At 59.5% G+C, this 22094-nt stretch overlaps 1 protein-coding gene across 1 annotated transcript in view; it reads right to left on the bottom strand.

Moving 5' to 3' along the window:
• Positions 1–1340: 1340 nt before the first annotated feature.
• PDGFRB (platelet derived growth factor receptor beta) overlaps positions 1341–22094 on the bottom strand; it is a 36473-nt gene continuing 15719 nt past the window's right edge. The window contains exons 2-23 of the mRNA XM_045821441.1: positions 21627–21672; positions 20219–20554; positions 19430–19696; positions 18590–18717; positions 18306–18474; positions 17576–17768; positions 16777–16892; positions 15305–15428; positions 14715–14926; positions 13748–13842; positions 12525–12657; positions 11884–11988; positions 11433–11543; positions 10011–10170; positions 8774–8934; positions 8117–8235; positions 7709–7831; positions 6771–6882; positions 6266–6365; positions 5579–5684; positions 4498–4730; positions 1341–3233 (exon numbers count right to left, since the gene is read on the bottom strand). Coding sequence (XP_045677397.1) covers positions 3050–3233; positions 4498–4730; positions 5579–5684; positions 6266–6365; positions 6771–6882; positions 7709–7831; positions 8117–8235; positions 8774–8934; positions 10011–10170; positions 11433–11543; positions 11884–11988; positions 12525–12657; positions 13748–13842; positions 14715–14926; positions 15305–15428; positions 16777–16892; positions 17576–17768; positions 18306–18474; positions 18590–18717; positions 19430–19696; positions 20219–20554; positions 21627–21666 — 3327 coding nt within the window. The 5' untranslated portion in view covers positions 21667–21672 and the 3' untranslated portion in view covers positions 1341–3049. The remainder of the gene's footprint in view (positions 3234–4497; positions 4731–5578; positions 5685–6265; positions 6366–6770; positions 6883–7708; positions 7832–8116; positions 8236–8773; positions 8935–10010; positions 10171–11432; positions 11544–11883; positions 11989–12524; positions 12658–13747; positions 13843–14714; positions 14927–15304; positions 15429–16776; positions 16893–17575; positions 17769–18305; positions 18475–18589; positions 18718–19429; positions 19697–20218; positions 20555–21626; positions 21673–22094) is intronic.

Raw genomic sequence — 22094 nt, 5'->3', positions numbered from 1 at the left:
GGCGGCCACATTCTCCCGACCTCTGGATGGTGGCTTTTCCCGCGGGCGCGGATAACCCCCTCTGGAATGCGGTTGTTTGTCCTCTTCACAGGGCAGACCCTGGCTGACTCATCTTCTACCACAGCCAGGGCAAGCGGGGCCTGGGCTCTGGATGTCCTCTGAAGCCAGACCCCCAGGAGGGTGGGCTGGCCTGGCTCGGCCCTGCCTCTGGCAGGGGTTTCCCTGGCGTGGCTCAGCTGCTCCTGAGTCGGCCGCGGGGCCTCTGAGTCAGAGCCACCCCATGTCTCTGTTCCGCTCCGCCAAGGCAGCCACAGCCCCCGACTCCTGGAGGCAGTCCAGGCCATGGCTCCAAACTGAGGCACCCCTCCCCCAGAAACAAACTGAGACGCCCCTTCCCCAGCTCAGAGAGAGCAAGGGATGGCCAAGGTCACACAGGGAAATGTGACAAACATCATTCCACCTCAGATGACGTCTCCCAAAGGGCCCAGGTAGGAAGGCCAGGAAGCTCCTTTCTGGGTCCAGGAACCCTGCCCTTGGCCCGCTGCCCCTGGTAGCTCTATGGCCCCTGGCCTCATGCTACCACCAGGGTCTCGAAGGCCTGGGCGGGGCAGTCTGGGCTGGCCAGCCCACACCGGGGTGCCTGACTTATGCCAGCCCCACGCCGCCGACCTCCTTCAGCTGCGAGGGGTGGGGGCTGCCCGCTCTACAGCCTTGTGCCCCGCCTGGCAAGACGGCCCTCTGAGCCACAGCCAGAACCTTTCTTCCCCGGCCCCCCCCCGGGGCACCGTCCTCGCCCAGGGCACCGTCCTCCAGCATCTTTCTTCGTTCCTCTTCCTCTCTCTCCTCACTTCTTCCTGTTCTCTGCCCCTTGGGTGTGGTGTCTGCCCTCCTACTGGGACCCAACCGCTACCCGCCGGGGCCTGACTCTGGGCTTTAGTGGACGTGCTTCGGGAGCACGGCAGACTCAGTCTGGCCCACAGGCAGAGTGGAGGGTGCGGGGGCCAGCGGGGGGCAGCTTAACAGCCAAAACCAAAGCACAGGGTGGAGCGCGGTGGGCAGGGCGGCAGGAGGGGATCAGGCTCCTGAGCCTGTGAACAGTCCTGTCCACCCCCGGGCCCGGCCCCTGCAGGGCCACAGCAGCCTCCCCATTCCCCAACTTGGAAAACCGAAGCCCAGCATCCAGGGTGCAGAAATCCCTCTCATACAGAGGGAAACCAGACCCAGCGCTAAAGGGACCTGCGTGGGGGGGACCTGTGGCTGGGGTGAGCCCTGTCGGCACCCCCCCACTCCTGCTGCCAGCCAGGCACAGGGGCCCCACCCTGCCAGAGACCACAAAAGTCTGTGAGAAGCACCGGGTTTAATATTAAAATCTTCCCCTTAAAAAAAGGTACACAGATAGGAAATTTTGATGGCATATAAAATAGCACTTCTGTTGTATAAATGTGAGTTAATGTGAGTCCTAAAAATACTTGTAAACCTAGGTGATTACATCTTTGGTACCGTAGTGAGAACCCAGTCCCCTCTTCAACCAGGCTTCTCGGGTCCTGGGGCAGGGAGGTGCCACCCAGCAAAGGGGCGGGTATCCAGAGGGGCCGACCCCCCCTCACCCCCTTTCCAGCCCTGCCCTGCCAGCAGTCTGGGCCACAGCCCTCCCTCAGCACCTCAGTGCCCGCTGGGCTAGGGGGCTGCTGGAGAGTGAGCTGAGCGGCCCTGGGCAGAGACACAGCCATACCCCATGGGGCGGCTGGCAGGTGAGCAGGCAACGCTCTGAGTACCCACCTCTTGCACCCCTTTCTCAGGGTCCCCATCCAAGGCTTCTTCCCATTTCTAGGGCCCCGCAGGGGCCTTCACTTGTCCACTGTCTTTGGCACAGACCTGGACGGCAGGTGGTGGGTGGTATGGGAGGCGCACCAGGTGGTCTGATGTGCCCCCTCTGCCTCCTCGGCCCAGGACCACCCCCGAGGTCATTGTGGGTTCCAGAAGGGCTCCTGTGGTCTTCCTGTGTCCCTGAGGCAGCTGCTTGGGGCTTTCTAGGACACTGGCTGTCACTTGGTGTCAAGGCTTGGGCAGCTGGCCTGTGGGGACTGGCCGGGGGCCTGGGGAGGGAGCACAGTTCCCGAATGCCTGAAGTGTGGCCTGTGGTCTGGAATCTCCCCAACCCTGGCTCACCCCTGGGGGGTGAGGCCTCCGTGGGTCCAGTGCACACATGACCCACAGATGGGCCCACACGTGTGGGCACTTCACACACACATATCCAAGCACTCCCCACAGATGTGGAGCCTCTGGCCCTGGAGACTCGTGGGTGGAATTAAGACTGGCAGTGATGAGGGGAGAGACCCCAGGGCTCACGGAGCCGGGAGACATGGACACGGGCACTGTTTACAGGGAGGTGCGCCCCACCTGCCTGGGGCAGGGGCTGCAGGCGGGAGAGCCCTGGGCTGGGCTCCGCCCCGAGCATCAGTGGAGCACGGACGGCCCAGGCCAGCCCGGGCCTGGGAGAGCAAAGGCAGACATCGAGGGGAGGAGGCAGCACTGCCCAAGGCCAGGCCCCAGCTCAGCCAGGAGCCAGGGATACCAGGGCCCCTTCCCAGCTTCCAAGCAGGGAAAGCACAAGGAGAGAGCTGCAGCTCCCTGAGGGTTAGCCGGCTGAACAGGATAAAGTTCATTGACTACCTCAACTACCTAGAGAATCTCCCCAGGGATTCCAAGCTCCACACCTATCAGCCATGGGGAGAATCCCAAACCGTTGGCCACTGAGCCCGACTTTCCCATCTTACAGATGGGGCAACAGAGTCCTTTGGGAGAACCCTGGCTCCGAGTCACATGGCCTCCCCAGAGGCAGAGGCTGGTCATGGCCCCTGCAGGTCTCTTGCCTCCTAAGCCAGCCCCAGGGGTTGGGGTGTGACATGGCAGGGGCCAGAGCCTGCCACAGGGGACAGCCGATGGGGACAGCCCGGCTGATAGGAGACTGGGCAGGACAGGCCGGGAGACACGGGGTGCTGGGAGGTAGAGGGGACACTTTGGGCAGGGCAGGGTGGGGGCCAGCCCCCTACAGGAAGCTGTCTTCTGCCTCAGCCCGGGGCTCAGGGCCGCTTGGGTCCGGCAGCCACTCCGGCTCTGCCACCAGCTCCACCGGGGACTCGGGCTGGGGCCCTGGCTCTGGTTCCTCTTGGGGGTCCAGGGGGCTGTCGCAGGAGATGGTCGAGGAGGTGTTGACTTCATTCAGGGTAGAGCTGGAGGGAGAAGGCAAGTGAGTGAGAGGTTGGGAGGGAACCACAGTGAAGCAGCAATGCCATTCACCAGGAGCCCTGTGTACGTCCGACCCGGCACACTGCGCCCCATTCAGTCCTTGTGAAGACGAGGCAAGGCGGGCATCGTGGGGAAGGTGCAGCCCAGAGAGGTTATGTCCTTGTCCTGAGCCACACAGCGGGTGAGTGTAGGAGCTGAGACTTCACAGCAGATCCAGGGGGCCCACAGCGTACCCCTCACGCATCAGCGTCTCCATCTCCTGCACTCCCGAGGGTTTACGCTGCCTTACTTCACCCTCCCAACACCCTCCGAACTGAAGTACTCTGGTGTTTTTATTTACAGATGAGGAAACTGAAGTCCAGAGAGGGGAACTTGTCTGAGAGCACGCATCAGGGCCCGCCTTCACACCCCGGGCTGTTTGAACCCTGCGCGTGACCCCTCTGCACACGGTCTTCCTGGAGCCGGAGTATCAGCGGCTTGCACGGGCTGGGAGGGCCTTTGGGGCCTCCCGAGTCCTGGCTGTGCTGTGCTCCCAGTCAGCGCGCAGAGCAAGAAGGCACCTGGCACGTCTCCCAGCAGAGCTGCAGCTGGAACCTCAGCGGGGCTCCTGCCATTGCACCACGGGCCGGGTCTTGTTTTTCGGGGGAGGGGGGACCTGATCTGGCCTCATGGAGACCCATTCTTTCTAGCCAAGGTGGGGCACCCTGTCTAAACATCAAGTCCAGGCAACAGCTGGGGCTTCTACCAAACTCCTCCCCATGCTCGAACTTCACCGTATTCCCAGGCAAAGTAAAGCAGGAACCTCCTTCCCAGTCTGAATTCTGGCCTGCGCTCCTGGAGGCCCCTCTGCCTTCTGCCACATGTCAGCTCCCTGGGGCCCCAAGGCGGGGCACACAGGCCAGGGGCTGGCGATGACCTGTGGTAACACGTGGGGTGCTGGGGTGTGAACTGGGTTTCTTCCTCTTCTCCCAGAGATGGGGGAGAGCAGTGGCCCAGGAGGGCTCCTTTACGGGAAACAGCTATTGCACACTGCAGGTAAGTCCCAGCCCAGTCTTTCTCTCACCACCCTGCCCTTTGCACGTGAGGGCGTCAGAGGTCAAGTGAGTTCAATTCTCTCTTCTACTCACTGGCAGGAATAAGTGCTCACTCTAGGCAATTTACTTCTAAGGCAGGTCACACACACACACACACACACACACACACACGCATGCACTGCGCACACTGGCACACCCGGGCCACAGTGGCTACCTGGCCAGGCTGGGGGAACCCTCCAGCGGGCCCTCGTCGGTGCCCTCAGGCTTGGGGTCGGGCAGGGGGATGATGTAGTCGTTGTCGCACTCGTTGGGCTGCACGGCAGTGTAGAGCACTGAGCTGGTGTCCAGAGGGGACCGGAGGCCATGGAAGCCAGGCAAGCGGGCTTGGGACCGAAGGACAGCGGGGTGGTCGCTCCTCAGAAACTCCTCATCCACCTGCTGGTACCTCTGCTCCGAGGGGCGGAGAGCACCGGGAAACAGGGGAGGCCAGATCAGAGAAGCCTTTAGGGGCCGTCCGGCAGTTAGACTCTGACCCGGCACCCCGAGTCCTGTGCAAATCAGGCAACTGGCGCTCCGAGAGGGAGGACCGTCACCCAAAGCCACGCAGCGGGACTGCCCTCCCCCCTGGCACTGCCTCACGAGACAAGGCAGGCTTAGGGCCACCCAGGCAGGGACCAGTCGGTGGACCAGCACCCAACACCCTAACATTCCACCCACTTCAGACCAGGCGGGTCTGTGCTTTCATCCTACCTCAGCCCCCTTCAGCGGGGGCCTCGCTACCAAACGGTGACAGCTCCACCCTGTCTCACTGGTCCCAGAGCCAGAAGCAGACCTGGGGCAGGGGCTGGGGTGGGGGCCGAGGCAGGGACGGGCCAAGGGGAAGGGCGGTGTCTGTGCCCGTGGAGAAGGGCTCCCCGATCCAGGCCTGCACAGGGAGGGTGTCGGGCGGCTGGCTCCATTCTCTGGTCAGAGCCCAGAAGTGACCCAGCCTCAGGAAGTTCACCCTCTGAAGGGGACCCGAGACCTGGCAGGTTGAAGGGGGCTGCAGGCTCCCTTCCTCCTCTGTACACCCATCTGCTTCTATGTGGGATTTCACCTCCAAACTCTGTGCTGCTGAAATAAACTAGACTCGCAGCTCCAGCCCACCCCTGGCTAGTACCAGCGAAGAAACAGAGGCCCAGAGAGGGTACAGGGCAGTCCCTCAAACGCCGACAGGCCACGCGAAGCCTTGTACACAATGTCCGACTTCTGCACCAGGACTCTCCATTTCCCTCCCCCACACTGCCTCAACCTACCTTTTTGTAACCCTCACCCAGCAGCCTCTCGAGAAGCAGCACCAGCTGGGAGAAGGGGGGGCGAATCTCAAATTTCTCTTCCCAGCACTTCTGCATGATCTCGTAGCTGGGGAGAGGCACACGGGGGTCAAGGTCTCTGACACCAGGTGCAGAGGGAAGGCGACAGCCCCGCGCCCCCCCCAGAGCAGGGTAAGCAATGAAAGGGCTTACAGAAGCAGGATGAGTAGGTGCTGTTTTCCCATCATACACCTGGATATCCTCTTGGGAAGCCCTTCCCCACCCCCAGCTCAGTGGTTCGAGGGGTTGACCACACCGGGGTAAGCACATGGCCCAGGTCTGGCCAGGAGGGGTTTGCATCCCCTCAGCTCAGTGGCTGGTTCTGGGTGATCACGCGACCCCAGGGAAACCATGACAGTCAGCTCTGGGCCTTTTGCTGGGGCTATGGTGAAAGCAGCTAGGACACAGCCACTGGGCAGTGCCAGGCTGCATATGAGGCCGGCACAGAGGAGAGCACAGCCCAGGGGTAGAAGCAGAGATTGCTGATTGCTGAATCAGCTGCACATCTAAAGCCAGCCATGCCGAGATTTGTATAGGTCTCTGAACTGATAAGTCTCTTGTTGGCTGAAGCTGCTGCAGTTGGGCGTGTATCGTTTGCACCCAAAACGTCCTCCCAAATGCACCACTCACATCTCGTCGGAGGCGTGGGCAGGCTGGGCCATGCGGTAACCCCGCTTGATGGCATTGTAAAACTGCTCGTTCATGGGCAGCTCCGGGTAAGGGGTGCCACCTGTCAGGGAGCAAAGACAAGAGGAGAGATACACAGGTTCGGGGCGTTGAAAAAGTGGTGAGAAACCCTCACACCGGGGTTGGGTTGAGGGGACAGTGGCCTTGGGATTGGGAAATGTGGGCTTCTTCATGGCTCTGGGCATCCCACAAACTCTCCTCAGAGTCAGAGACCGGAAGATGTCACCGTCCAAACCCCTCAGTCCTCAGATGGGAGGTGAGGAGACCCAGAGAGGGAAAGAGACTTGCCAAGGACACACAGCAGTAAGAAAGCAGCACGGCTGGGTCTTGAACCAGAGCCCCGATGCCTGTCCCAGGGTCTGTGCACAGCCCCACCGGCTGGTCGTGTGAGTGGTGCGGGTGGGTGCTGTGCCAGGCTGCTGCGGACTGTGGGAGGAAGGAGGCATACCCAGGGTGAAGATCTCCCAGAGGAGGATCCCAAAGGACCACACGTCGCTCAGGGTGGTGTAGAGGCTGTTGAAGATGCTCTCGGGGGCCATCCACTTCAGCGGCAGGAAGGTCTGAGGGAGGACAGACGGTCTGGGTGTGAGGCGGGGCTGAGCCCCACTCTGCACCTGGGCAGGAGCGGGGAGACCTGGCAGTTCCCACCCCAACTCTCTCCCACTCCCTAAGCCCTGGGGGCCTGCTTCTGCTGGGACACGGTCCCCGTGCCCATCCCGGCGCTGGCCAGGGAATCAGGAGGCTGTTTCTTTTCCCACAAGCTGGGGTCACGGTAACCCCAGGGTCTGAGGCTCCTCCCAGAACAGGCTTCCTTTCCGGACCCCAGCAGAGGCCCCTGACCGAGTCAGCAGAGGGGAGCGGGAGCCAGGGGCATGCGGAGGTGCCACCCAGCTCTGATCCTCGCTGCCTTCCATCTCTGCGGCCTAGTGTCCCTCCAGCTCTGGGCTTCCCTGTCCCAGTGCGGACAGTGGGGACATGAATGGGAGGCAACACGGTCCTATTTTAACCAGACACTGCCTGCCATCTGTCCATCTGTCTCAGCCTGCCACCTTGGCTTCTTCCTCTGCCGCCTGCTGCCGTTTGGGGTGACACGTTTGTCCTGCTTCCCCTCCAAACTCCCAGGGACCCTTACAGCGGCCCCCTTGCCCCCTGTCATTACCAGCAAATCTGAGCCCCTGCTCACCCCCTCAGGTCTTAGCATCTCTGCCCCTCCTGCCCCATGCACCGCTGCTGGCTCCCCTCCTGTCCCTGCACATGTGGCCAGGCAGGCGGGGCCAGTCACCGCTGGGCAGGTCGGGCCACAGGAGCCCCATTCTCATCTCCTGCGAGTCTAAGTCACGCTGACCAGGGGGGTCAGAGGCGCTCGGGGAAGGGGAAGGTACTCACGCTGCCTTTGGAGATGTAGTTCGAGTCCCGCATGATGTCGCGAGCGAGGCCAAAGTCACAGATCTTGACCAGCTTGCCCTCACAGATGAGCACGTTTCTGGCTGCCAGGTCTCGGTGCACACACTGGGGGCGGGGCGGAGGGATGGAGGGTGAGGGAAGCTGAGGCCTTGGGGGCAGTGGTGGGGAAGACCCTCCGTATCAAGTGCTTTGGGGAAAACGAATCACTGTCCGGGTGTGAGGGGCCCCACAGGTGAGAGGGGGTCACACGGTGTGAGGGAATTCACGGTCCTCACGACCAGAGGGGACAGAGCTAGCATGTGGAGCTGTGCACTTGGGGGACCCTGGCTGGCTGGCTGGGTGGCCCACTGCCCCACGACGTCAATCTGCCCACTGTGACCACACACGTACATTCTTGGAGGCCAGGAACTCCATGCCATTGGCCACCTGGTAGCTGAAGCCCACGAGGTCCGTGTAGCTAAGCACTGGGGACTCGTTGATCAAAGTCGCCCTACAGGTCCTTTCGGGAGCTAGAGGAGGACAGAAGGTCACCCACCACCTTGCGTTTCCCCTGGCCCTCAGGCTCCTGGGGGCGCTAACTGTTCAAGACAGGGGGCTCCTGGTCCTCTAAGTCTCCCCCAAAAAGGAAACACTTTCCAAATATCTGCCTTAACCCTCTCCCACTTTGTCAGATCCTTCATTGTCCAGAAAGACTTTCAGCATCAGCCCCAGGCCACCTTTGCTCAGCCTGGCCTGCCTGCTTTTCAGGGGCACCAGATCAGCCTGGGGCCTCCTCCGGGCCCAGGAGGCCAGGCACTCCCCCTCCAACCCCCCCCCCAGGAGGGCTGAGTGTACATCTCGCCCCCCAAACTGGGGGTCCTATCGGGGCTTCACCACACAGCAACTTAAGGCAGGTGGCTACCCTCAGTTTCTGCTTCTACAAAATGGGCCTGAGGCCACCTCCCCCAACCGCAGGTTGTCGTCCAGCTGGGTGTAGGAGAGGCTTGGAAAAGAATGCGTCACGGCACAGGTAGGAGGGCCACACAGGTGGGAGGACGCGGCACCCACCGGAGGGGACGTAGTTATCGTAAGGAGCCATGTAGTTGGAGGACTCGAGGTCTGCGTACTTGATGTCTCCTTTCATGTCCAGCATGGGCACATAGTCCACCGACTCGTCCTTGTTCATGTCCATGTAGCCCCCGTCACTGTCCCCAGGCAGGGACATGTGGCTGAGGGTGAGAAGAATGTCACAGGAGGAGTGGTCACAGGCCTTCCCTTCTTTCCCTCCTCCTGCCCCTCTGCTCACCCCCCGGGGCCTGCAAGACCCTGCCACTCAGGTGTTCCTTCTCTGCCTCACTGATTCATCTCCCTCCACTGTGTCACTGTCAGGTGAGCAACCTCGTGGAGAGCCCTGTCAGCCGATCTGTGGGGCCCTGAGCCGGGTCCTGGGGTGGCCGAGATAACACAAGACCCAGAGTGTGTCCTCAGAGAGCTTGGGTCAAGGGGCAGCTACTCCACCCCAGGGCAAGGGCCCCAGGCAGGGTGTGGACAGAGGTGTTTTTCGGTAGCCCCTGCAGCACCCTCCAGCCATGGGGCCCCGGGAGTGCCCAGCCCCCACCCAGAGCCAGCAGGGAGTTGCCCTCAAGCCCGCCTGCAGCACCAGCTCCCCGGGGAGCTGCAGGGCTGCGTCTGCGTGTCTCTCTAGGGAGAGACTGGAAGAAAATGGGGCAACATGTTGGGAAGGACAGGGATGAGTTTTACTGTCTTTTAATGCTTTTCTGAAGTTACTCTTCTCTCTGCAATAAATACATACTGCTTTTGTAATCAGCAAAAGAACCAAGTGTTATTTTTGGAAAAGAAGAAGAAAGGGGCTCTTTTGACCTTCAGGTACCACAGAGGCTGCTGTGCAGAGGGTGTGGGAACTACGGTGAGGAGTAGAACATAGACTCAGGCTTCGGACAGGAGAGCCCCAAGGGCTCCCTATGGAACTCCAGACGGAACTCCAGAACTCCAAACGTAGGGACTGTGAGAGGGATCCAGGGATCGCTGGCAGAGTGCTCAGCACAGGGCCTGCCACGCTGCAGACATCCAGTAGGTGGCAGCCAATCCCAACATTATCATCCAGGTTACTGTCTTTCCTGGATGGAAAGGCAGTGGGGTGGCCAAGCCCCAGGTCTTGAACTAACTTGTGAAACAGAGCCACTGCACCCTCCCTGGCCTCAGCTCCTGGACTGGACAAGGAGGGGGCAAGCAGCTGCTCCTCGGGGTTCCCCAAAGATTCACATCCCCACCCCCCTCCAGGCACCTGGGCAGGGGCACCCCGACGGGCAGGGCGTTGCTGTAGAGCTCCGCGCTGGGCCGACGGTGCTTGTCGGAGTAGTGCTGCAGGAAGGTGTGCTTGTTGCGGTGCAGGTAGTCCACCAGGTCGCCGTAGCGGCAGTACTCGGTGATGATGTAGATGGGCCCTGCGAAGGGACGAGCTCAGGGACAGTCCGGGGGAGGCCTCAGGCTTCCCACCAGGGCCACGGGGCTAATGATGGGCTTGCACACGGGAGGGGCAGCTTGTTAGAATGGCAAAGAGGCTTTGGCTCCAGGCGAACCTGGGTTCTTTGCCTGCCTGCCTGTGTGACCGTGAGCAAAGTACTCAGTTTCCCTGAGCCTTGCTTTCCACGTCTGTTAAATGGGGCTAGTAACACCCACCGCAAAGGACTGCCCTGGGCGTTCATGGGATCGTGCCTTTGTCGGCTCCGCTCAGTGTGTTTGATAGGTTTTCAAACCAAAGCCTGTTTCAGAGCCCAGCATATAAAGTAGACCGTGGCAATGATTTATTTTCAGGTTGTGGTGCAAATTCAGATACAACTCATGAACTTGAAGTCAATCAGTGGGAACTTGAGGAGGTCAACAGAAACACGAATTGCGAAACGGGGCGATGGCTGCGAGTGTAAACAGCCTGTGTGTGCGTGCGCTTCTGTATTTCGCTCCAGTTGCATAACACTGAGGAAAATCCCAAATCTCACAATAAGCAGCTGTAAATGGCAATAACATTTACTTTTTTCAGACTTACAGCCTAACTTGCAACCAGAGCTTCAAATGAACACGCTTAGTCAGAAAGACTTTACTCTCTGATCTGAATGAAGGCGGCTCCTGGTGAGTGGGCTGCTGGTCTCCAGTAGTGGGGACGTAACTCATCTCAGTGTGGCATAAGCTGTCATTTATTACAGTTGTTAGGGTGTATTCAGAAAAAAAACAGAGGCAGGCAACAGTATGGTGATTGCCAGAGGGACAGGGGGTGGGGGAGACAGAAGAAGGCCGAGGCAGGGAGGGGGTAAATGGGGATGGAGGAGACCTGAGTCTCCATGGTGAGCACACGACACAGTGTGCAAATGATGTGTTACAGTCGTACACTTGAAACCTGTTTGATTTCATTAACCGGTGTCACCCCAATAGAGTCAGTTCAAAAATGCACTGTGAAAATGTTAAATGTCAGAAGATGCCTCCGTTTGGGAATCACTGGCACTGGTGACTGGGACAGCCCTTTGGCCTTGGCCCTGCTGCGACCCTGTGAGTTTCTAAACCCCACACCCATCTGGCTCTGCACAGCGAGGGTGTTGAACGGGGTGGGCGCAGACACTCCAGCTGGGGTGTCTTGCTGTCCCTGGACTGAGGAGAGGGGCCCAGCTCCGGCCACTGGCATTTCCCAGAATCCTCTGGGCAAGTGCATCTGTACCTCCTTTGGTGCAGGCTCCCAGCAGATTGACCACGTTCAGGTGAGGCCCAAGGTGACTCATGATCTTCAGCTCTGACATGAGGGCTTGCTTCTCACTGCTTCGGGCTGTGGCTGAGGAAGGGAGGGCCTCAGGCCTGGCCCCATCACGGAGGCCCCGCGGAGGCCGCAACTGGAGCCTCTTCTGCCTTTGCCCCAGTTTGTGGCCAAAGGTGGTAAGGACCCACATGCAGGGGGAGGGGAGAGAGGATGGGAGGAAGGTGGTGGGGAGGAGGCTGCTGGAGGAGAGGGAAGGTGGCAGAGCCGCTTTCCCAGAGCAGACGAGGCGTGGGCTGGCTATGGGGTGGCCACACTCCTTGTGCCCAGCGAGTCCGAGCCAGGCCTGGCCTGCTCTGGGAGTGCCCGACTGTGTGGGGAGGGGCGGGGAGGGGTTGGGGGTGCTCCCAGGACTCACATTTCAGCATCTTGACGGCCACTTTCATCGTGGCCTGAGAATGGCTCAGGCCGTGAGCCGTGGCCTCCACCACCTGCCCAAAGGCCCCAGAGCCAAGGGTGCGCCCTGGGGTAGAGATGGTCCCTCAGCTCCTGGCCCACCAGCAGTCTGCCTCCCACCCTCTCTCGGGTCAGGGTACACATCCTTCAGCCCTCACCTGGGACTTAAGGTGTTTCCTCCAATGAGACCCCTACATTCACGGCCCTCCGTAGTGTCTCATGTAAGTGCTATCGCTTTCTGAACCGCCTCAGTCCCTGGAAGCCTTCCCCCCTCCCCAGAGGGGAGCACAGTTCCTCTGCACTGGTAGGCCTCCCAGCCGGGCCAAGCACAGGCCTGGCACTCGGCCCGCTCAGTCAAGATGCCCTTTCTCGTCACCAAGGGGTCCCCTCTCACAGAGTAATGGGATCATAGGACCTTAATGCTGGATGATTCTTGGGGGTCACCTTGTCCCCACAATACAAAGGAAGGGAATGGGGGCCAGAGAAGGCAAGACACGGGCCCTAAGTCTCACAGCGGGTCGTGGCAAAGCTGGGACCAGACCTCAGATGGCCCACCCGCTGCCTGAAGCCCACACACTGCCGTGTGAGGCCCCCCAGACTGACCGAGCACAAGCTGGTCCCGCGGCAGCTCCCAGGTGGAGTCGTAGGGCAGCTGCATGGGGTCCACGTAGATGTACTCATGGCCGTCGGAGCTCACAGACTCAATCACCTTCCATCGGATTTCATAGCGGGGCTTCTGCGGGCCAAGACCAGGGGTGGGTCACCAGGGGCGTCTTGAGGCCCACTAGGTCCAGTCCCTTATGGAACAGTTGGGGCAGGGGACCCAGAGTCCCAGACAGAGACAGGTGCATAGGTGAAGTCACACAGCAAGTTCTCGATAGAGCCAAGGCCTTCATGGGTTCAGTAGGTACAGATGCCAGGGGGCCCCAGCCAGGGAGCGGCTGACGAGTGGCTGACAGCCGAGGGCCCAGCTCCTGAGAACCTCCTCCCCAGCTTCTCCTAGAGCCCCAGCTGCTCCTCGGGTGGGAATAGAGGAACACGCCACCCCAGAAAGTAACACAAGGCAGGGGCACTCTGCTGGGTGTGGACAGCCCCTCTCCACGCTGGGTGAGTCACGTCAGGAATCTCGGGAATCTCAGAAAGATGTGACCATAAGATGGTGAAACTATGAGGTGCTGGAATCAATGCACTGGAAACTTAGAGAGATAGACTACAGGGTACTGCAACCCTAATTCAGGAATCCTAACATGTCAGAAGCATAGAATTGGGAAATCTCAGAAGAGAACGTGGAAATGACAGGTGAATAGGATTCTAATGCAGTGTGATAGGATCCAGGAGTCTCTGGGGTAAGAGCTGGAAGAATCCTGGGGCCCACACAGTCTCCTGGGAAGGTCAGAGTGACTTGACTCTCAGTGGTGAGCACATGACACAGTGTGCAAATGATGCGTTACAGAGTTGTACACTTGAAACCTGTTTGATTTCATTAACCAGTGTCACCCCAATAGACTCAATTAAAAAATGCACTGTGAAAATGTTAAATGTCAGAAGATGCCTTGGTTTGGGAATCACTGGCACTGGGGAAGGCATACCCTGTGTCTGGGAAGGGCAGCGATGCTGTCAGGGTAGGACCCAGACAGGGGAACAGTGTAGATAGGGTACCCTGATGGCCTGGACTAGGCTGCTGGGGATGGAGGCAGCTCAGACATCCAGCATCACCCTACATCATTGTACGCCTGAACTCCTGCAGGGTTCAAGGACAGTGGGGGGTCCGTACAAAACAATGATGGGCTGATATGTGGGTCTGTGTCCATTAGGGTGGGGCTTACCTTCTGCCAGAGCATGATGAGGATGATGAGGGAGATGATCGTGAGGACCACCAAGGCCAGGATGGCTGAGATCACCACCACCTTGAAGGGCAGGGCTGCAGGCAGAGACAAGAGCCAGCCGTGAGCCAACAGGGCACTTGGCCGCTGCCTTCTCCCTTCCACTCGGTACCACCAGTCTTTGTCTGCCCATCCTGCCCGGAACGGAAGCCCCCTCCCACTCCCCTCCACAGCCTACAATGTCAGACCCTCAGCCTCTCCCTCTGGGCCACAACTTCAGCCTCTTCCACAAATACTCCATGCCCTTCAGTAACTCCCCGCCCCCCCCCGCCCTGCCCCCACCCCCACTCAAATCACTATGGACCTCCCTATCCCTTCAGCTCTTGCAGGGCTCGGAGTGGCCTGTCTGCCATAGCTCCAGACCAGATGCAAGCTCCTGGCGGCTGGGCCGTGGCTCACCTATCCTCTCCACGCTTACAGACAAGCCCCATGCCAGTTTACACACATGCACAGGAATTGTACATGTATCATTGACACACTTGTCTGGGGATTGTGCACCTGCATGTACATGCATAGACATATACTCATGGGTTTACACAAGTGTCTGAGGATTGTGCATTCCTTATTATGTGGCTTACAAATCCACATCTGCAGGGTTTACACTCATGTCCAAGGATCGGGCATGCTCACGTACGTGGCTCAGGACATATGCACACTGGACATATATGGGCATAAGGAGACAGTGTTAGTCATAGCCATGGTTTATACACGTACACTTGTGGATGTGCACGTGTGCCAGTATTGTGTTGTTGCGTAAGTGTGTGGGGCCATACTCTGGCGGCTTTGACAAGGCTCCTGGGTGCTCATGGACGTGCTAACTCTGGCCTGCTGTGGGCACACAGTCAAGAGTATGGCAGGCTCGAGGTGGGAAGGAGGGGTCACTGGGGGCCATTAAGTCTTGATGACTCACACTGTGGCACCAGGATGACCTCCTGCACGTCAAGGCTCAGCAGGTTGCGCAGCGTGCAGCGCACGGACAGTGGCTGATCCACGCGGCGCAGGCGCAGTGTGCTCACCACCTCGAACTCCTGCTCCTCCACCCAGTACGTCACGTTTGTCTCCAGCTGGCTCTCCTCCTCGGAACTGTTCCCCAGCGGCGTGGGAGGAAGCTCGCGCGGACATCTGTACAATGAGCCAGCCCCGTCAGTTTCCAGTCCCTGCCCTCTGCAGGCGGGGAAACTGAGGCCAAAAGCAGGCTACTTCCCACCGCCAGGTCCTGAGCTGGTTCTCCTGCAGTCCCCAAACTGACCAGCAGGGGGAGCTCCTACCCCACAACTGAGAAGCCTGATTCGCAAAATCCGTTCCCCCTGACCCTGAGTGAAGGCGAGGAAAGGGGGTAGTTTAGATCATGCAGGGCATCTCCGCGAGGCCATATCTTCTAGAATGTGACTCTAGCCTGGAGCACTGTGCTCAGAGGAAGGGGCTGGACTAGATGACCTTCAAAGGGTCCTTCCAGCCCGCTGTGGGTACACTAGGAGACTGAGGCAGGTGTTCTCTCACCTTTTGAGGTCACGGCAAGTAGACCAGGTGAGGTGCGGCTTAGGCATGCCCCGGCCGCGACAGCGGACTGTCTGCTCCCCATCGGCAGGATGGCTCTCGCTCAGCTCCAGCACACGGGCAGGCACTGCATGGCGACGACATGGGGCAGGGAGGAGGAAAGGTCAGAACAGACAGCGAGTGAGGAAGACCCTGGTGGATGGAGGACGCGGCCTAGAGTCTTCCCTGGATGGGGGAGGGGAGCTGCAGGCTGCAGGTGAGCATTAAATGCCAGGAATCACCTTGTGAAAACTGGCGGATTCCCCTTCTGGGTACTTCAAAGGGAACGCCTCAGCAGGGGACTGGTCGGTCTTTAACACCTTTCTGAGGCTTGCTAATCTCCCCTTCTAACAAAGCCAGAGCGGCCTCTGGATCAGGCCCTGGGAAGGCCAGAAAGAGCGTGGAGCTGGAGTTTAACAGCACTGTTCTGTTGTCTTGGAGTTTATTTTAGTGGGTGCTTTATATTTATGACACGTAACAGTGATTTTCCATCTACGATTGAGAGGTTAAATTCTCTTTCAAACTGAATTTTTAGAAAGTCTACTGACAAAACAGTAAGTCATTATCATGACATTCGGCTCAAAGCCCTGCAGTGACTTCACTGCAGCCGCAGCAAGAGCCAATGTCCATCCAGGAGCCCACGAGGACTTCCACGATCCGTCCCCACCCACCCAGCCCCTAACTGCCCTGTCCCAGGTATGACCTCATCTCCCTCCCTCCCCGCCCCCATTACACTGTTCCAGCCACTCGGTCCTTCCTGCCATCACTCCTGCCTCAGGCTGCCTGGGATGCCCTTTTCCCAAATGACCACTGGAATAATGCCCTCGCCTTCTTCACGTCCTCCCGAAAATGTCACCTCAGTGAGGCCACCCCATCCCCGCTATTGAAAAGTACAGCCCTCACCGTCCCTGCCCCCAGAACTCCCGATCCTCCCCCACCCCACTCCAAAGCTTTTTCTTTCTCTTTCAAGGCACTTGTTACCTTCTAACCTCCTACAGAATTGGCTGGGGACTTTACCGCTGCTGCCCAACATTTGTCTTCCGGCACTGGGATTTAGGCTGCGCTAAGGAAGGCAGGGCCTCAAGGACCTTGAGCAGCCTGGTGCACTGTGGCTGTTCAGTAAACATCTATTTAATTAGTGGTGCGGTTCAAGTGGTGAGTGACAAGGAAAAACCGTGGCATTGGCACAGGAATGACTGAGGTTTGGGAAACACTAGTCTAGCCCAATGGCCACCTTGTACGTCTGGGGAAACTGAGGCCCGAGACAGGGTATGAATAGAGCAGGGGGCCAGTGTTGGAGCTAGGACTAGCACCCAGTCTCCTGAGTCCCGGGCTCCCTCCCCTGTTCCTCCTGTGGGTGGGTGGGCCAAGTAGGCAGGGAGAGGAAGTGGGAGTGGGAGGGGAGGGGAAGAAAAGCAGGATGGAGGGCTGCTCACCGTTGATTTGCAGCTGGAAGGAGACCTGGAGCTCATCGTCCTCGTTGGAGGCCAGCATGGTGTAGAAACCGGCCTCAGCCACCTTCACCCGCACCAGCGTCAGTTCTGAAACGTACCTGGGGGGCAGGCCAGGCCGGGAGACCCAGCCGTCAGAGCTGGAAGAACTCGCATGCCCTCCCCTCCCTCCTCTACAGACAGGGAAAGCAAGGCCCAGAGAGGGCAAGGGGCTTGCCAAGGTCACAGAGTCAGTAGCGGAGCTGGGACTCACACTGGTAGGTTTAGTCTCCTGGATCCCCAGCCATAGGCAGCTCCACTGAGCCAAGAGACCGGGTAGGAGGGACAACGGGGGTGGGGAAGAAGGGACAGCACCATTTCCCCTCTCCTCCAAATCTCTTCTCCTTCAGAAAGGCCTGACACACCTTAATCCTAACATCGGGTACCAGTGGGCTACCACCGATGCACAGGGGTCAGTGGGCTGCCTGATACCCTCCTTCCCAACCATCCTGCTTTTCCGCTGCCTCCCGATGCCTCCAGCCATCACAAGGACAGTTAAACATCCTGGTGGTACTCTGACCAGTGCCTGGTTTCCCTGCTAGACAGGAAGCTCTAGGAGGCACGGGACTGTGTGCTCTGTTCTCTGCAGCGTCCGTGGGCCTGGCACGGCCCCTGGAAGGGCGCCCGGTGCATAGTAAGCTCTCAGGAAAGAAGGGCCTAGTTTTTGTTAAGCAGCTGAAGGCTGTGGACTGCTTGGTGGCTGTGCCCATAACTTCAAGAATGGAGTGGGCAGGCGGCTGCTCACCAAGTCTCCGACACATTGCGCGTGGACAGGACAATCTCGCCTACACTGGAGTCGCCCAGAGTGCGGTTGTCCTTGAACCACTTGACAGTGGGCGGTGGGTAGGCCTCGAACGCCACCTTCAGTGTCCGGCTCCGGTGCAGTTCCGCAGACTGTACAGCGTCCAGCTCCCTCAGCAAGTGCACGTAGCCACTCTCTGCAAGGGGCGACTGTCAGGGGCGGGGCTATACCCGGCCACCAATGGGACAGTGCCTCGTGGGGCGGGGCTTCTGGAGGCAGGCTGTTAGGCTTTGAGAACTGCTGGATCTGGGGCTGAAGCTGGGGCTGGGGCTGGGGCTGGGCCTGGGCAGAATTTGGAGCTGATATGGTTTGCAGTCCAGGTTTGAGATTGAGGCTAGAACTGTAGTTCTTGGGCGTGTTCTGGCCCAGGGATGTGGCTGAGGTGAGTTGCAGCCTGGTGGACTTTGGGGATGGGGCTGCCTAAGCCTGGGATGCAAGCTAGGATCAGAAATTGGGTTGGGGCCTGGGTTCTGGCTAGAAGGAGGGTCTAGATGGGGTTAAGGTTGGATTTGGGGTTGGCCCTGCGTTTTGGTTTGGGTTTCTCCCGAAAATGCAGCCCAGGTTGGCAGCGAGACTGGAGCTGGACGGACCTGCGGCTGACGATACCCCGGGGCTATGACAGGGCGTGGACCCGGCTCAGAGTGAGGGTTGGGGCTGAGCCCCAGGCACGCACCGACCACGGTGACATTGATGGCTTTTTCGTCCTGGTGGTCGTACACACTCTCTGACACATTGCAGATGTAGGTCCCCGAGTCGCCCAGCTCAGCGCTGGGGATGTGCAGGGTGGAGCGGATGTAGAAGGGGGTGTCAAAGTCGGTCACGGGCTCCACTCGCCGCCCACTCTGTGGGGACAGGCGGGGCGCGTCCCCCACATCAGGAAGCGTCCGGAAAGTCAGGCTGCCAGGCGAGATATCCACCCCTGCCTGGCCCTTGCGCCCACCCCCGTCCCAGCATTACCTCCTCGCGGGGGTACATCCACTCGAAGTTGACCACCTCGTTCCCAGTCACCACGCACGTGATGGTGATGTTCTCGCCCTGGCGAACCACCGTCTGCACTGCACTCATGGAGACGTTGATGGACGACGCTGGGGGAGAGAGGCTGGCTTAGGTCTGAGGAAGTCGCCACCAGCTACCAGCACTTCGGGCTGGGGGTGGGGTCAGGGTCCAGAGAGGGAAGGGGCGACTGGTGTGGAAGACTCATTGGTTCAACAAACATTCATTAAATATTTACTCCATGCCAAGTACCATTCTAGGCACTGGGGCTTGAGCGGTGAACGCAGAAGACAAAATTTCTGTCCACATGGACCTGGCCTTCCACAAGGGACCACAGTTTGGGAACCAAAGTACTCTCCACACACCCAAGTACAGGGGAAACGTGTTGAGCATAACCGTGTACCAGATCCCCCCCATCTTCTGTTTCATGTGATCTTTGCAATAACCCCCTGAGGCAGGGAGTCAGTGTTCCCATTCACAGCAGAAGCAGCAGCAGGCTGAGAGAGACTGTGTGCCTGTGCAGGGCCACTGGAGCAGGAAGTGGCAGAGCTGAGATCCAGCGCCTGTGCCTTTGCCCACCACTCCACACAGCCCAGCTCTGCCCATGACCTTGGGCAAATTCCGTCCCCTTTCTGAGCCTCAGCTTCCTCATCTGTAAAATGGAGAAACATGACCCGCCTTCCAAGGCTGTAGTGAGGACCCAGTGAGAGATGGAGCGGCACCCTCGGTGAGCTGGAAAGGGCTAGACCTCTGGGAACGGTCACACCTGCCTCTGCTGAGCATCGGGCCAGAAGGGGGGCTCACCCTGGAGGCTGTAGACGTAGTAGGGCTCGGAATCCACCTCCCTGTCCCCGATGGTGGTTTTGCAGACATAGGTCTTGTCCTCAAAGGTCCCGGAGAAGCCGTGCTGGTGGTCGTAGGGGAAAGGCAGTGGGTCATCCACCTTCTTCTCATGCAGTGTCACCACCAGTTGCGGGTCCGTCACTCGGCACGGAATGGTGATCTCAGTTTCTTTCGTGAGGAAGATGAATAATTCCTCGGAAGGGACAGGGAGGAAGCCCACGGTGGGATCTGCCGGGGGAGGGGGGGACAAAAATGAAGGTCAGGGGGAGCTGGGTTTCCAGCATTCCTCTGAACTGCGGAGTGGCCTTCAGCAGGCCCCTCCCCCTTCCCGGCCTTCAGCCCTCCCATTACAGAGCGAGCATGCTCTCAGAGGTCCCATCTAGTGTTTACATTGCTATGGGCAGCCCTGGGGCGCGAAAGCCCCAAGTTGAAGGGCAGCTGGTACCTGGAGCTTGGAGAATGGGGACAATGGGATGTAGGGGCCAAGAGGGAGCATACTGGAACCAGCTGGGGAAGCAGAGTTCTTGGGAGCCAGGAGTGGGGTGGGTTGGCAGGAAGCAGGTAGATGTTCACCCCAAGGGGTGGAAGGGAACGTACTCTTGGACTGAGCCAGGCTGGGTTCCTCAGTTCATCTGCGTTTCTCAGCTGGCAGTGCTTTACCCTGTCACTACGGCACTCCCTGAGCTTCCCCGGCTGGACGCCCGCCGTGGAGAAGGGGAGTAAGGGACTGAGCACGGGCTGGGGCCTCACCTGGCACAAAGATGTAGAGCCGTTTTTGCTCCTCAGCCTCCAGCTCATGGGAGTTATTATAGGCACACAGGTATTCCCCTGTGTCTATCCCAGTGACATTGGTCAGTGTCAGGATGCTGGAGAAATTGCCATCCGGGGTCATGGCCATCTCTTGTGGGGGCCTCTTGGACATTCGTTTCCACACCACCGGATCTGGACCCGAGCAGGTCAGAACCAAGGTGCTGGAGACGTTGAGGACAAGCTCCGGCCCCGGAGGTGTGATGACTAAGCCTGAGACCATCTGTAGTTCCAGCAGCAGCAGCAGCAGCGGCAGCAGCAGCAGGGGCAGCACCCGGCCTACAGGAGAGGAGGCGTCAGATGTCAGAGCGCAGGAACCTCCACACCTGTCCCCAGAGCTGACCCTGGGGGGCGACAGCCCTGGAGAAACACACCCCCCTGAATCCAGACTCAGCACCCAGCCCCCCTCCCCCAGGGCCTGCTGGACCCCAGCCTCGGAGCCCTGCAGCGGGCTGTGCACAGGCTGGGGGCATGTTCTCTCTCACAAAGGCATCAGGAAATCCTCGGGAAGCAATTCCCAGCCTCCAGTTCCTGCATTATTTCCCAGGTCACCTTTTGAGCCTCATCCCTACAGCCGCCCCAGCTGCCCAGGTTCTGCCCAAAGCCCAGAGGTGGCCCTGTTGGGGAGGGTGGGGCAAGGTGGCTCAGAGCGGGGTGGATGGGAGCAGGAGAGATGCTGAGGCCCCTGGGGACTCAAAGGGACTGGGGTTGGGGGGTTGTCAAGTGATTGGTTCCACTTCCCCTGCTGATATCCCCTAGGGGAGGATTCTGTAAGCCATGGCCCCCCATTCCCCCAGACCGGTCAGTGCTCAGCAAAGCCAATCAGCCACCCTCAGCTTGCCAATGACCACTGGTTGCCTAGTCAGCTGCCCAGGACAGCAGAGTGCATGTACCAGGCAGGAGTGAGGGAAGGGTGTGCTGAGAGAAGCCCAGCTAGGACCTGGGGGTCCACAGCCAATGAGGAGTCCAGGTGGGGGAGGGGAGTCCCAGACTGGAAGCAGACCAGCCAGACCAACACCAGGGAGTGCTGGGGACAGACAGGAGGCTGGAGTGACTCTGAATGAGTGGGGTGGGAACACCTGGGGAGGGGCACGGGGTGTGGAAGACCAACAGAGGATACGAGCTGACGGCTGCGGGCAGGCAGGGAATGTGCTGAGGTTTGTGAGCTGTGGGTGGGCAGTGGAAGGGGGTCTTCACTGAGCCCCACTGGAAGGGCAGGACACTGAGGCTCGAGAGCAGAGCAGCGCCCCTGGATTCTCAGGCCCCAGTGCAGCTTGCACCACCTCTGCCAGCTCCAGGGTCCTGCATAGTGGCTCCCCAGGGCCCCTTCCCACGTGCCCAGTCCACCTACCTCTGAGGACAGGCGCTGGCATGGCACTCAGAAGCAGCATGGTGTCCTGCGGAGTTGAATAGGAGACAGTCAGGGCTCAGGGTGGGCAGAGGCAGTACCAGGGCCCATCTCTGCACCTGGGTCCTGCAGAGCAAGCTCGGGCTGGGCCACCCAGCCTTTGTGTCCACGGAGCTGAAGTCAAAGGCTATCCATGTCCCATATCCAAGAGGGCCCTCGTGCTCACAGGTCCCCTCCCCGCCGCCGCACTAGGCTCAGCCTCAAGGAGCCTGGGCCCTTCTTTGCTCTGCCTCTACCTCTCGGGTGGCCCTGGCTGAGCCCCCACCGCTCTCTGGGTCTTAGTTTCTCCGTATGTGTAGCAACACAGGGGATTTGGGCAGGGATGGTGTCCAGGGGCCCGCCAGCCCTAAGGGCCTGTCCTCCGGGTGACAGTTCCAATACCAGGCTCTTATCTGCCAGGACAAATATTTG

This window comes from Phyllostomus hastatus, unplaced genomic scaffold (genome assembly GCF_019186645.2).
Source record: "Phyllostomus hastatus isolate PE091 unplaced genomic scaffold, TTU_PhHast_1.1 phas_contig_150, whole genome shotgun sequence".
NCBI classification, from domain to species: domain Eukaryota; kingdom Metazoa; phylum Chordata; class Mammalia; order Chiroptera; family Phyllostomidae; genus Phyllostomus; species Phyllostomus hastatus.
This window is presented reverse-complemented; position numbering and strand designations above follow the sequence as displayed.